General features: G+C 37.9%; 1 protein-coding gene across 2 annotated transcripts in view; it reads right to left on the bottom strand.

Moving 5' to 3' along the window:
- The window catches only part of DIS3L2 (DIS3 like 3'-5' exoribonuclease 2), a 328,686-nt gene that overhangs the window by 208,630 nt on the left and 104,367 nt on the right, over positions 1-15,689 (bottom strand). For both annotated transcript variants that reach the window (XM_012791622.3, XM_012791623.2), the window contains exon 6: positions 6,832-7,066. In XM_012791622.3, the coding sequence (XP_012647076.2) occupies positions 6,832-7,066 (235 nt within the window). The remainder of the gene's footprint in view (positions 1-6,831; positions 7,067-15,689) is intronic.

Genomic DNA, 15,689 nt, shown 5'->3' with positions numbered 1-15,689 from the left:
CATGATACAAAAATTCTGCATGAATTATTGTTATTATTATTATTTTGAGACAGGGTCTTGCTCTGTCATACCCTGGCCAGAATGCAGTGGCATCATCATAGTTCACTGCAGCCTCAAACTCCTGGGCTCGAGGGATTCTCCTGCCTCAGCCTCTCAAGTAGCTGGGACTACAAGCACACGCCACCACGCCTGGCTAATTTTTCTATTTTTCAGTAGAGACAGGGTCTTGTTCTTGCTCAGGCCGGTCTTGAAATCCTGACTTCAAGTGATCCTCCTGCCTTGGACTCCCAAAGTACTGAGATTACAGCTCTGAGCCACCATGCCTGGCCATCTACACTAATTATTACATAAGTGAATTTAATGTTGTATTTCAAAATAATAACATATCAGGATTAAGCAGAATGTATCCTAGGAATGTGAGGATGGTTCAACATCAAAAACAGATTTAGAAAAGGGAAACTAGATGATTACTCAATCCACGAAGAATGACAATCCTTAAGTTCAGCAAAAGGCAAAACTGTAGACTTAACAAAAGATTCCATGGGAGAATATCTTTGTTACCTAGATACAGGCAGAAAGTTAAAAACCTATAAGGTATATGATTAATTTTATCCCACCAAAATTAAGGATTTTTGTTCAATGAAAGATACTGCACAAAGTTAATAGACAAATGACTAAATGACAGAGTGGGAGAAGATATTTGTAATGCCTAAAATGGAAAAGTGATTATTATAGAGAATAGATATGAAATTCCTGTAAATCAACAAGAGTAACCATGAGAGAGCAGTGGGCAAATGATATAAAAAGGCAATTTACAGAACTTAACCTAGATTATAAAAGTTAGAAACTTTTATAATCCTAACTGCGAGTAGGAATGAGAAGATATAAGAAACTTCATACATTGCTAGTGGGAGTATAGACTGGTAATCATTCTGGCTTGGATCAGAGCCTCAGTTAATAAAGAAGTGCTCCTCTGCCTTGCTTTGCCTGTACATATTTCTTTTGAAGACTTCACAGGAAGTAATGGCTTGTCTAGCATAGGATTTGGGTCTTAGGTCATTAGAGGTCCTGACCGTACATTTCTATATGATCTGACTACATTGTAACCCCCAATCTAAAAGATGGGGAAGCAAAAATTCCCACTGTATCCTTCTGTTTAACACAGGTCTGGATATGGCTTTACTTTTTTTGTAAATCAGATTTGGAAAGATTGGCACAAAATATTGTGCCAAAATTGTGGCTGATGGGAAATTGCTACATATTTAATTTTTAATATAATTTCTGAAGCAAATATGACTGTCTTCTGGTTGTACTAATCATCATTACATACAGTGAAGAGCTGGGAAAAAAAGAAATTTACGTCTGAGAAAGAAGAAGATTGCCAGAAGATCTGGAGAAAGGGTTGTTGGGGTTTCAGTAACCCTAAAGTGTCATATGGAAATAATCATATGGGTCTGTTTTTCTCAACAAAAGGTGGATATAGTTACTTTTTATTTAAGGAAAGAGTACTCAAAGAAACCTACACAATGAAAGGGTATCAATCTTAAGTGAGAAAAAAGGGGTCTTCCCGATTCCCGAGGTGACTTGGGCAGGCCCCAGCAGTAGCAGTAATAGACCAGTTCAAATCTCAGAAGGGATTAAGGATTGCATGTGGATTCTCCTCTTCAGAAAGTTGCTGAAGTTGGCCAGGAGACAGAAGTGAAAGGGTCATTGACTGACTCACACTCACTCGTCAGGGTACTGGTAGAGGCTTGTCTCCAGACCAGAAAACTGAAAAAGATCTCTGGCAGACCCTTCCAGGATAGAGGGCAGGAAATGTACATCACAGCCTGATTAAATCATGATCACCAAGATTCAGAAGCCAAAACTGTTCTTAAAATTCCTGGTGATGAAAGATACAGAGCTACTGTATCACTTGGCGATGATGACTTTTATCCTTTGGAGTTTGCTAACCAGCAACCACTACCCAAACATTTTTAAAGTCATTTATGCAATTGATATCAAGAAAAATTCAATTGGGTTGTCCCCGGTCTCTACACAGATGGCAGATTTCTATGCTAACAACAAAGTTACTGCTTGTAAAGTGATAAAAGCTTAGGGTCAAGAGGCTGTGGAACTGGACCTTCAAAAGGGGCCCAAGTGTCTGGCCTACTCTCTCTCAGGGGCTGAGGAGCTCTCATGCTATCTTCCTACTCTCATGCTGTCTTCCTCAAAGAGATTACTTGTGTGGGTCTTAGATGCCTAGAGAACTTTTCTCTTAATGCAGTAATACGCATTTGCTACAGATTAGTGGGGTAACGTGTTCACTTACTAGGGAAACTGGTGGTTATCATAAAGATATGAATGCTTTCTGGGCCAATAGGGATATGCTATATATACACATGTGATATATAACATTTGCTTTGAGTAAAGAAACATGATACTAAAGAAAAAACACAAAACACTTTTGAACACAACCATGAACTAGGATTAATAATCCACTTGCAAGTACAACACAAAGCAAAGAACCTTTCTAGAAGTCTAAGGAAAAGTTTATGATGTTCTTAAGGTTATGGTTTGTTTCAATAACAAATTCAAAACCTTAAATAGTGCAAAAAGTACTAACATCCTAACTGTAACCAGATTTTATATTATCCTGAAAAAGAGAAGCTGGTTGAAATATCCTTAAAAACACCATGATTTTTAAAAGAGCAAATTGCAATTTTCCTAAATATCAAGAGGGCAAGAAATGAGAAACAGCCATGTGGTTTCACAAACTCTCTATTTTGAGGCTAGCAGGAAAAAGAACTCTGTACCAGGTACTGAGGGAAGGATTAAGGCTGTTTCCTCAGTCAAGACTACTAAGAAAGTAATATAAATAACAGTGGGCTAGCAAGGATGTATAAAGGATAAGGAAAAAAAATGCACACAGTGGACTTGCAAAGTACTCAGTAATATTAATATTTGCTTGAAGAGAGAGGCAGGAGAACTACAGCAGAGGGTCAGTCAACAGCAGGTCTGGCATCAGAGCTTCCCAAAGGACAAAGTGAATTGCTAGCATCCAGCTCAGGCATCCTTTCTGCCATCACTTCCATCCATCAATATTTCCTTCCCCTTGTATTTGTACCAACCACTAAGAAGAGATCAAGGCATCTTATCCCTTCAACTTGGAGCCCCGAGGAAAAGAAGCTGCTGAGATCTGCCAAGCCCAATCACCAGAGCTGGGTTTCCACAAACTAGTTTTGGGCCAAATAATAATACATTTTATTAATAAAGTATTCTTTTGCCTGGCTTTGTCCCGTGAATATCTATCTCTTCCTTGGTGATCTTACTGATGAAGGATTTAGCTATTTAGGGTCCTGGTTATTTAACACTCTTTCATTGAAAATATATGACTCACAGTACTGATGCTGTTATGATAATACACATGAACTTTAAGAAGAAGGTCACAGTCCTACAGAGTCAATGCAATCCCTATTGAAAGTCAAATGCAATCCCCATCATTTTTCACAGATACAGAAAAAATAATTTTATACTTCGTATGGAACCAGAGAAGATCCCGTATAGCAAAATCAATCCTAGGCAATAAAAACAAAATGGGAGGTATCAATTTACCAGACTTCAGATTATATTACAAGGCTACAGTAATTAAAACAGCTTGGTATTGGCAAAGAACAGAGGCACTGACCAGTGGAACCGAACAGAGAACCCAGATATAAAACCATCCTCATATAGCCAACTAATCTTCGACAAAGCAGACAAAAACATACACTGGGAAAAGAATCCTCATTCAATAAATGGTACTGGGAAAACTGGATAGCCACATGTAGAAGACTGAAACAGACCCATACCTTTCACCTCTCACAAAAATCAACTCACGCTGGGTAACAGACTTGAACCTTAGGTGTGAAGCTATTAGAATTCTAGAGGAAAATGTTGGAAATACTCTTCTACACATTGGCCTAGGCAAACAATTTATGAAGAAGACCCCAGGCTGGGCGCTGTGGCTCACGCCTGTAATCCTAGCTCTTGGGAGGCCGAGGCGGGCGGATTGCTCAAGGTCAGGAGTTCAAAACCAGCCTGAGCAAGAGCGAGACCCCGTCTCTACTATAAATAGAAAGAAATTAATTGGCCAACTGATATATATATAAAAAATTAGCCGGGCATGGTGGCGCATGCCTGTAGTCCCAGCTACTCGGGATGCTGAGGCAGAAGGATCACTCAAGCCCAGGAGTTTGAGGTTGCTGTGAGCTAGGCTGACGCCACGGCACTCACTCTAGCCTGGACAACAAAGTGAGACTCTGTCTCAAAAAAAAAAAAAAAAAAAAAAAGACCCCAAAGGCAATCACAGCAGCAACAAAAATAAATAAATGGGACCTGATCAAATTAAAAAGCTTTTGCACAGCCAAAGAAACTGTCAAGAGAGCAAACAGACAACCCACAGAATGGGAGAAAATTTTTGCAAGCTACACATCCGATAAAGGGCTGATAACTAGAATCTATTTAGAACTCAAGAAGATCCGCAAGAAAAAATCAAACAACCCTATCAAAAAATGGGCAAAGGACATGAACAGAAACTTCTCAAAAGACGACAGAATAATGGCCAACAAACATATGAAAAAATGTTCAACAGCTCTAATCATCAGGGAAATGCAAATCAAAACCACAATGAGATATCGCTTAACTCCAGTGAGAATGGCCTTTATCAAAAAGGCCAAAACAATAAATGTTGGTCTGGATGTGGAGAGACAGGAACACTCCTACACTGCTGGTGGGACTGCAAACTAGTTCAACCTCTGTGGAAAGCAATATGGAGATACCTTAAAGCGATACAAGTAGATCTACCATTTGATCTAGCAATTCTACTACTGGGCATCTACCCAAAAGATCAAAAGTCACTTTATGAAAAAGACACCTGAACTCGAATGTTTATAGCAGCACAATTCACAATTGCAAAATTGTGAAAACAACCCAAGTGCCCATCAATTCATGAGTGGATTAATAAAATGTGGTATATGTATACCATGGAGTACTATTCAGCTTTAAGAAACAATGGTGATATAGCACCTCTTGTATTTTCCTGGATAGAGCTGGAACCCATTCTACTAAGTGAAGTCTCTCAAGAATGGAAAAACAAGCACCACATGTACTCACCAGCAAATTGGTATTAACGGATCAACACCTCAGTGGACATATAGGAATAACATTTATCAGGTGTCGGGCAGGTGGGAAGGGGGAGGAAGGGATGGGTATATACAAACACAATGAGTGAGATGTGCAATGTTTGGGGGATGGTCACACTTGAGGCTGTGACGGGGGGGGGGGGCATGGGCAATATATGTCACCTTACCACTTGTATCCCCACAATACACTAAAATAAAAAAAAAAAGAAGAAGAAGAAGAGGGTCACAGTATTCAACTATTTTTAAAGAAAGTAAGTAGATGGACATGCTTGAATCTCTGACTCGGGTGGGGCAAAGGCAACATACATAACCTAAACATTTGTACCCCTGTAATATGCTGAAATTAAAAATAAATAAATAAATAAAAAATAAAGGTAATATACTCTCCCCAAAAAAGAAAGTAAGTAGAAACATTAGAAGAATGAAATTTCAAGGAAAATAGCATCCAAATGGAATTAGCTGAGCACTGACAGTGAAACCACTAGTTATTTAAGTATGTCACAAACAAGAGCAAGCTGGGTACCCTCTGGTCAGTGATATCTGGTGGGGCAGGCAGCAGTACCTGACAGAGGCAGTATAACTTCTTCATTCAAAAATAATTTCAATGTTGGAAATTCTAAATGAGTACTCCTTGGCACCACAAAGGGCACAAGCTTTCAGAAAATGCTGTCTTCCCCAGGTCACCATCTCATCAGCAATGGAGAGAAACAAGGTGATCCTTCTGTGGTCATTTCCTAAAATCACCTCCAGCTTTCTTTAGGATGTAGGGAGGTATGCTCAGCAGTCCCTACAACAGACTGTCTGCTGAACATCCTACTTTAGTGATTCTTCTGGCATTTTTTCTAGCCTTTCATGGAGACTATGCCAGAAACTTCTTCCTGTAACAAAGTTCATTATCTAGTCAGTCTGGCCAGGTCAGTATTGCTTAATGGTTTCCATCTGATAGTATATATAAAACTCAGTTTGGCTAGAAAACATACTCTCTCTACTTAGAACCTCTTAGGAATCTAAATGTTGAAATATTCAAATTGCAATTGCTACTTTCCCTTAAATTTCCTAGAATGTGGTCAGGTAGGGGCCTTGGTCACAACTCCTTGCTCATGTGTTTATAACTGATTTTTTTCTGCACCCAGAGAACCCATGGCTTAGATTTCAATCAGAGAAAATATGACTGACTGGCCTTCTTAAAGGCTTAGAATCAAAAAACTTCCTAAAGGTAATCTGCTTATAAGATTTAGAGTGATCCATGCCCACCAACAATAACGGATATATTTTTAAAAGGTACTGAACTAAAGCAAAACCAAGGGCAAAATTAAGTGCTTTTTCATAAGGATCTTAAAGACCAGTTTAATTCTGTTCATAGGAACCACAGGGTGTGATTGAGCTCACTGCAGGAAATTTCAAGGCTAACTGTCAACACAACTCAAAGCCTATTAGGAATGTGGCAGCAGCAACCACTGCCCACACAAACCACTGGCAGCACTTTCATCCCCTCTCTCCTAACCAGCAGCTATAAGCTTGTCAAAGATCCTCCTTTTCTAAAATCTGAAACAGGTTGGAACCGGAACATACCAATTGTACTGTGTGCTTTATTCTGTAGCAGAGAGAGAATTCCAATACTTAAAACAATCAGTTTACTAAAACAAAATGTCAGTAGTCCAGTACTCACCTTTTTCGTGAATGCCAACTGACAGCTTCTTAACACCATCAACCAGCAAATTCTGTGTATTGCTATGTCCATCTTCTAAGTCACTATCATCAAATTGAGCCTCTATAATGACATCAGGACTGTCATTATAGCTTTTCAAGGACTGCTGAGGGAGATGGTGTCCACAGAGCTCCTCAGGGAGATCTGATTCATAGGCAGCTTCTGTTTCTTTGTCATTGCTCTCTGGTTTAATTACCTGAAGAAAATAGAAAAATTCTGCTAAATCATTGGGGGAGAAAAAAAAAAGGGCAGAATTTCCTTTTCTAAGGAAGAAACTGCACATTCAGAAGCTGACACCATGTAGTTTTAGAAAAGATCTTTGTTTTCCAGATACATAGACTATCTAATGGACATAATCAATCCAGCAAGGCCAGGCTAACACTCAGCTCTTCAAGATGCCCAAAATTAATGTCATATCCAGTTCTCATTTTTCTGACCTTCATTTTCATCTCCTGCCTCCCAAAGGCTGTGAATACCAGTAGTACCATGCTGCTTCATAAGGGTTCATCATACCTGAGCAATTAGGATGTTAGGGAATGATAAAAGAACTCAACAAAGTATGTCACTGTGCTCCCAAATAAAACCACAAGAATACAGGATGAAATGGAAAAAAAAAAAAAAGCTAAGTGAAAAAGAGTTTATAAAATGTTCTCATAAAAATATGAAGCTTTATTTCTCCATTGTGAGGTATGAAATCAGTATATTATAGCACACAGACTGATGGACATTTATACTAGCAATAAGAATTATGCAAATAGGAGAAAAATCCAGATACTAACCCATTTTATGAATTTGTCACATGACCACACTCTTTGACATCTATGGGCATTATATTAAAATACAGTAGGTATTGTTGAGTCATTTTAAAAAAACTACAACCCTATACGTAAATCTGCCCATCCACATTAGCAAAAAAGACACCAACAGATTTTGTAGGTTCTAGATGTTACTTGGAACAGCACATCTTGTTCTAAGAATCTATTTCTCGATGAGAAATCTATGTATAATTTAAACAAATAATTAAAATATTAATATATGTGTATATATAATATAAAAATTGAATTTCATTGCTACTTATTCCTTTCATTCTTTCAGACAAATACTGGAAGGCCTACCTCATGCCAGGCAACTTCAGTGAGACCTACATTCTAGTGGGGTGACAAATAATGAACAATTTATTCAATCAACAAATTATTATGGAGTATCTTTCATGGTGCCAGGCACTGTTCTAAGTGGCAATGATGCAGCAATGAACACAAAGGCTACAAGTGATAAGTGCAATTAAAAATAAAGAGAGAATGAAGAAGCTGGTTAAGAAAATAGAGAACAACAAAGAGAGTGAGGCAGTTTACCAGAAGGGTGGCTGAGGGAGGTCTCCCAGAGGAAGCATCATTTGAGCAGAGACCCGAACCAAGTGAGTGAGTTTCTCTAGCAGTTTCTCCATGTGTCTATATTTGACAGGTCTAATATTTTTCAGAGTTTAACCTAAAGGTTTCGAAATAGATACCTACCTTCAACAAATTACATTAATATTTTAATTAGATCACATAAAGATCTTACTTATAAAAGATCTTCATCTTACACAAGGCAGAAAAAGTTAATAAATCTTTCCCAAAACATTTTAATGCTGTAAGGCTCCAATGAACATCGCCATGCCCAGAAAATTAATATTATAACATCCACTCAGAAAACTAGAGTAAAATATTACAAAGATATTAACAATTAGAATATAGGCTCTAAGAATATATATCTAAAGTTTTGAAAAAACTGACTTCATGAAAATATGGTAACAGAAAAACTTGTAAACAATGGTTAATTTTTCTGAGCAAAATTGTGCCTTTTAATGAAAGTTTTTAAAAACTTAGTACCTAGTCTCTGAATATATTTAATGAAATTTTCTTTGAATTTTTGCTGTTTTGACTCTTGTCAGATGCATTCATTTGTTCATTTATTATTTCCATAAGAAGTTTAAAAGCAAAGTTCTTTCTGTTTGATAGTAAAAAAAAAAAGTTCAACTGGCTAGGCCAGCAGTCTCCAAAAAGATTTCCTCAGGTCCCTTCCTGCAAGAGCACATGTGAGTGAAGCTACAGCTAGGGCAATAACTTGTTAAATAGGTCGACCATCCCTAATCCAAACATCCAAAATGCTCCAAACTCTGAAACTTTTTGAGTGCCAACACGACACTCAAAGGAAATGCTCATTGGAACGTTTCAGATTTGGGGTTTTGGGATTTGGGATGCTCAACCAGTATAATGCAAATATTAAGAAATCCTAAATCTAAAACACTTCTGGTCGCTGTCTTTTTCAGGTAAGGAATACTCAACCTGTACAATTAGGAAACCAGTGTTCCTCTTTGCACTTCTGCCTTGTCACATAAGTCCTAGTTTCATACCTGAACCAAAGTAGTCATTCAAAAGACAGAAAATTCACTGATGAGTTATAGAGGTAAAAGAATTTGACATCACTCAAATCAGCAAACATTCAATTTCCTTAAATATAACCTGGACAATTCAATATTTAGGAACATCTGCCCCTGACTATCCTCAAAGAATTATCACAACCTTGGGCATTGTGGGAGCAGCCCAAGCACAGGGAGGAGGTACACATGCGTATCCCTATGTCTAAAACATGCTGGCTACAACGTAATCTGTGGTCTATTGCTTTTTCCTATATCATCCCCACACATACTTCATCTCAGAGAGAGGGGAATTGAGGGCAGGTGGTAATAGAAAATGACTGACATGCTAGAGTTAGACTAGCAGGTAAAATGTAGTCTCCTGGAAAGATATTATGTAAAGAGCCCAGGCCTTTAGTTTCTATTATGTATTTATTTCTGAGTTATTATTTTATTAGCTATTTATTAATTATTTTATTAACTTTACTTCATGTTGTGTTTTTAAAGCATTTCCATTCTATTTTATTATCCCAGTACATACAAGAATAGAACAAAGGGTACTGGGAGGAAAGATCATCATGGGATCACAGAACACAAAACCTATACACTCTCTATCCATTCCATATTACATATTGGTTAAGAGTAATGATGTGGGACTCTTTTGAGAAATGGCTAATTCAAGTTGATCAGGAAATGAACAAGATAAACCTGGAACACCTTGTCATACTGGGAAAACAAGGAAGCTATCAAAGGTTACTCAGGTCTTATCTAAAGGACTCTGTAATTATCATGATGGGGATCTCTCTGGTTGACCCTGGAGAATTCTGAGCATTTATCCTACCTGTCTTATATAAACTATACCTCAGGGTAACCAAATAGTTGATGAGAAAAAGCTTCTCTAAGATTTTCATGTAATTAAATTAAGAAGGTGAAAAAAGACTTTCGTTATCACCATTTTGCCATCTCTACTGAAGTAATGGATTCAGGAAATGTACATCAATGGTTGCTAAAACCAATAAATCATAAGCTAATGGGGAAGGAGTTTTACAATGGATGGACCAGAGTGGCAATACTTGAACACAATGATCAACATGAATATCATAAAAAGAGAACCAAAGTGCTTCTTGATTCACTGTAACAGGAAGTACACATTACCATCTATGAAGTATTTTTCCCTCAAAATTGAACCTGAATCTGATCTGATAGAGGAAATAAAGGGAACAGAGAAACATCTTAAACAACACTACAATGCTGCACTCAACAAAATTCAGAATGTGGGAAATTCTACGGGACAAATATCCCAGTTTTGCCAACAGATATATTCTAAGAAAAAAAAAGGAAGGGTGAACCTACAGACTTAAATGCTTGTCACATACCAACCAAAGGCAATTTGATTCCAAGTAACCAACTACATTTTTAAAAAAGAAAAGAAAGAAAAAAAGGAGAAGAGAGACAATCAAGGAAATGTGGATATGATTTAGATAATGAGTGTCATTAAATATGACTATGTTTTTAAAAATCTCTAACTCTTGAGTATAAGTAAAGTATTTAAGGATAAAATGATAAATCCATTTACACCCACTCTGCAGATGATTCCATCTGGTCTCATGGCTTTAGATATCTCTCTATATGCCATTAACTCCCCAATTTAAATGCCTAGGTCAATCTTTCCCCTTAATTTCACACTTATATACAATTGCCTACTTTTATTTATTTATTTACTTTTTTGTTTAGAGATGAGGTCTCACTGTGTCACCCAGGCTGCAGTGCAATGGTATAATCACAGTTTACTATACCTCCAACCCCTGGGCTCAAATGATCCTCCAGACTCAGCCTCCCAAGTATCTAGGGTACAGGTGCACACCACCATACATGGCTAATTTCTTTTTATTTTCTGTAGAAATGAGATCTCCCTATGTTGCTCATGCTGATCTCAAACTCCTGGCCTCAAGTGATTCTCCCACCTTGACCTCCCAAAGCACTGGGATTACAGGCATGAGCCACTGTTCCTGGCCTCACCTGCCTACTTGACATCTTGATTTAGATATCAGCTTGGTACCTTAAACAAGAGAACCCTTTATCCTCATGAGAATCTGTGCCTTTCCCAGTGTTGCCTCTCTCAGCAGATAGCACCACCTTTCATCAAGTTGCTCCAGTTTTAAACCATGGCATCACTCTTGACTCTTTCCCTCTCACTTCCCACATCCAATCCATCAGAAGAGCCCATTGGCCCTTCCTTTAAATGTATCTTCTTGCCATTTCTACTACAGATAAGTCATATACATAGATAAAACTACACAAATCCAAGTGACCTTTATCACCTTGCTGAACTACTATAATAACTGTTTTCCTGATCTCCATTTTGGAGCCAGGCAGCTAGAGAGATCTTTTTAAAACACAAATCAGACCACGTCATCCTCCCAACAGCTTCCCAAGCTCCTTCTATTGCCATGCCACAAAGCCTTGTCAAATCTGGCCAAATCTATTTTCCACCCTCATTTTCTACAACTTCTTCCTTTGCAAATTACACTCCAATCCTAGAGACCTTGCTATTCCTAGTATACTAAAACCTTCCATCTTGAGGCTTTTGAACTTGCTATTCTTCTATCTGGAAAGCTCTCTGTCCAGCTATTCCTAGGGCTTGCTCATTGGGCTTATTCAGGTCTCTGTTCAATATCTGCCCCTAGAGAGGCTTCCCTGGCCACACTAACTGAAATAACCCCACCTTGCTGTCATTTCTCTATTCCCTTATCCCAGTTTATTTCCATCACTGCACTTATCACTATCTGAAAATACATTATCTATTTATTTACTTTCTGTCTCCCCAACTAGAATACAGGTTTCATGAGCACAGAGGTTATCTATTTTATTCACTGCAAGTAATTAGGAAATGACTTGTTCAGAGTTTATCTTCCCTGATAAACTGTAAACTCCATGAAGTGCCCATGGCTAGGCTTGACAGACAATAGTACTCAAGTCTCTTTTGAATAAAGGATCAGAGATGGCATGCTGCAACTAGTATCTTCACATATCTAAAATCTATCCATCTCTCAAGACCTGCTCCAACTGGCTTGGATTTTCTATAATCTAGAATATACCACATAATCTTCCCAACTCCTCCCTGTTCCCCAACCTGTCCCAGGCAAGAATAATTCTCTCTCATTTTTAAAGTCCCAAAGCAGTTTATCTGTACCTCTTCTCACTTTTTTAAAAATTTTATTTATATTTTATTTGTTTTACTATTTTTTCTTATTTATCGTTGAGTGTTTGCATCCTTCAGATCACTTTTTCTTTACTACATGAATTGTATCTATGTATATGATCTATCTCATTGTTAAGACTATCTGCTCACCAATTGTATTTTATACATCTTTGTATATTCTACAGCAACTTGCATAATCAATCTAGCTGTTCAATATTTGATGAATAAATAGATGGGTAAATGGGTAGAAGAATGAAAACATGAATATAAAAGACTATCAGGATGCAAGAGAGCTTTCAGAAAAGTTTTCAGGCACAAGAGTATGTCAGTTAGAAACTAGTAGTCCAATTTTCCTTGGAATCTGTAAAGTAAGATTTCTTCTGTGGAGTTCACTTTGAAAAAGTTGAAAAGTCTAATTCAGTGGTTTCAACTTTGAAAGCTAGAATATCCCTCTGAGAATCAGATGAGAGCTGTAAATCCTTTCTCTGCAAAAAACAACCTACATGTCTACAAAAAGGTAGAAAATACTCTATAAGAAAGTACAAGTAAGGAGAGTAAAGGGCCTGGTGCTAAAAGATACCAGTACAGCTTGATCAATATTTTGGAGAACTCTGGGCTCAGAGTGAAAGAGGGGATCCTAAGGAAATGGATATATCACTGACCTGGTAAACTGAGGACTTTAAATAATTCCTCTGGTTCCTCCACAGACCTGAACAGGTGAGGCAGCTGACTGCACTTATATATTCCAAGAGCATGCTGCCTTGGAGATATAGTCTAGTCTCTGGAGGACAGGACAGAAACAGATTAGTCAGGGAGTCAAATAACTGGGTCATACAGAATTTCTTCACTCTCAGTTTTTTCCATGAACAGGATAGGATGGGTATCACATAAACCATGATGATAAAAATAAACAGTGAAAATATAGACATAAAAATTAGGGAGTATGAAATAGGATGAAATAAAAGTGTCAGCTGTAGCTACTAAAAATGCTCAAGAAATAGCACACTATAAAACTTATTAATTTTAATTTTCTTGACTCCCTCCACTAAACACACAAACTCACATATAGAAACTTCTGTCAGATACACCCTATAGTTAGTTTTACCAAGGGCAGATCTGTAATCTACCTACTGCTTTCTTTTGGAAGGTAAATTGGGTGACAGAGTGGAGTGGCAGTGTGCTGAGAGGAAAAGGTGATCCCCTTTCTCCATGAGGCAGCAATTCTTATGAAAGACAGAGAATGGCAGCCTGGCCTCTGCAGCAGGCCAGGGGCAGGGCAGGGCTGGGCCCAGGGACCCAGAAAGACCAAAAGGGATAAATGATACTAGGGGGCAGCTATAAGAAGCTCACCACTGAGAGGAACATAGTGGAGGCCTAAGCCCAGAATCTTGAGTTCAGAGATGCAAGGGACAAAGAGAAACCCTTTGGAAAAGGAAGAGGGGTATAGCATGACTTCTGTGCTTTAAGGGAAACACAAGCAAGCCCTGTGTTGGCAGAGAAATAGCAAAATGCCTTGTAGAGTTGTACTTCAAAGATAAGAACATTTGCTGGGTCAGAGACACTATACAATACTATGAGTGGAAAATAGCTAAGGACGATGCTAATCTAAAAAGCCGGCAGAATTTTAGAAAATGATATATAAGATAATGTGTCAGAAAATATGTTTTAAACATACACAAAAAACACTGCAATAAAAGAAATTGATAAATTCAACTCTATTAAAATCTTCATTTTATCCTAAGATACCATATAAGAAATTTTAAAAGATAAGCCACAGAAGTGCTCATATCCAGAATATACAAATAACTCCTATGGATCAATAAAAGACTGATAATCCAATAGAAAAATGTGAAAAGGGCTAAAAGGTACTTCACAAAATAGAAATGACAAATAGTCAATAAAGATGGAAAGGTGCTCTGCCTCATTAATCAGAGAAATGCAAATTAAAACCACAATGCAGTATCACTACAAACCCACAGATGGGCAAAAACTAAAAATCCTCATAATACCAAATGCTAGCAGGAATGTGCAGCAAAATGTTGCCAGTATCTGGTCCAGCCCTTTGTAGAACAGATCAGGACTATGAAGTAAAGTAGAAAACAGATCCACTCAACTCCCCAGCCCTGGCTTATTCCACTACACTACCGGGCCTCCCTCGGGATTTGAACACATGAAAAAAAGAAGTCTAAGCTGAGAAAAAAACATATATGCAAAAGCAAACATGTATGAAAATGCAAATTGACTTTTAGGAATGGCAAGTAATCATGAAAATGCACAATAAGAGTGAGAAAGGAGGATGAATAAGCAGAGGTGAACAGCCCTCAATGCCAATTTAATGAGTCAGGAATTTACTGTAAAGCAGGGTGAAATGGCTAAGAGCACAAATTCTCCAGTCAGCACAACTGGCTTTGAATAGTGGCTCTGCCACTTACCAGCTACACTACCTTGGAACAATTATTTAATCTCTTTGAATCTTAGTTTTATTATCTTTAAAATGAGGATAATAACTTTAAGATTATTGTGGGAACTGAGATAATATATGAAAAACTCTTCACATAGGTGCCTAGAACACAGTAGGAGCTTAATAAGCAAATGCTTTGACAGTAACAATAAACTTAACAGGGAGCCTTTGAATCCTATAGAATGAACTGAAATAAGGGGAGGAGAATGAAGAGTCAAAGGCCCTGAACTCAGATAACAGAAACAGGAAATTAGGAGCAGTTGGGGGGGGGGGGCGGGTAATGTAGTCTTGAGACCCAGGAAATCAAACATTTTTGTTTGATGGATGGTGAGGAACATCCAGGGGGCAGCTGGAAATTAAGGTCTGGAGACTAGAAGAGTGTATTGGAGGATAGAAATCCAGACTACAGAGTTATCTGCAATGGGCTGGCAGTTAAGCAAAATTGTCCCAGGGCCTTCTATTGAAAAGAGAAGCTGGGGATAGAGTCCTCAAAAAAGACTCAAAGAGAATTCAACAAACAATAAGAGGTAGCGAAGTAGAAACAATGTAAATACAATTATGACTATGTAAATCATACCCTAAGGTTTTTATTACATTATGACTCTTCACATTCATATTACACAATCTTCCCTGTGCTTTTACATACATTAATTGATTTCATGCACACAATGACCCTGGGTGATGCACAGGAGAATAATTATCTCCATCTCACAGAGGAGGAAACAGGTTCAGACATGTCACAATCCCACAGCTACTAAATG

This window comes from Microcebus murinus, chromosome 8 (genome assembly GCF_040939455.1).
Source record: "Microcebus murinus isolate Inina chromosome 8, M.murinus_Inina_mat1.0, whole genome shotgun sequence".
Classification (NCBI taxonomy): Eukaryota; Metazoa; Chordata; class Mammalia; order Primates; family Cheirogaleidae; genus Microcebus; species Microcebus murinus.
The sequence above is the reverse complement of the archived record's forward strand: the minus strand, read 5'-3'. Positions and strand labels throughout refer to the sequence as shown.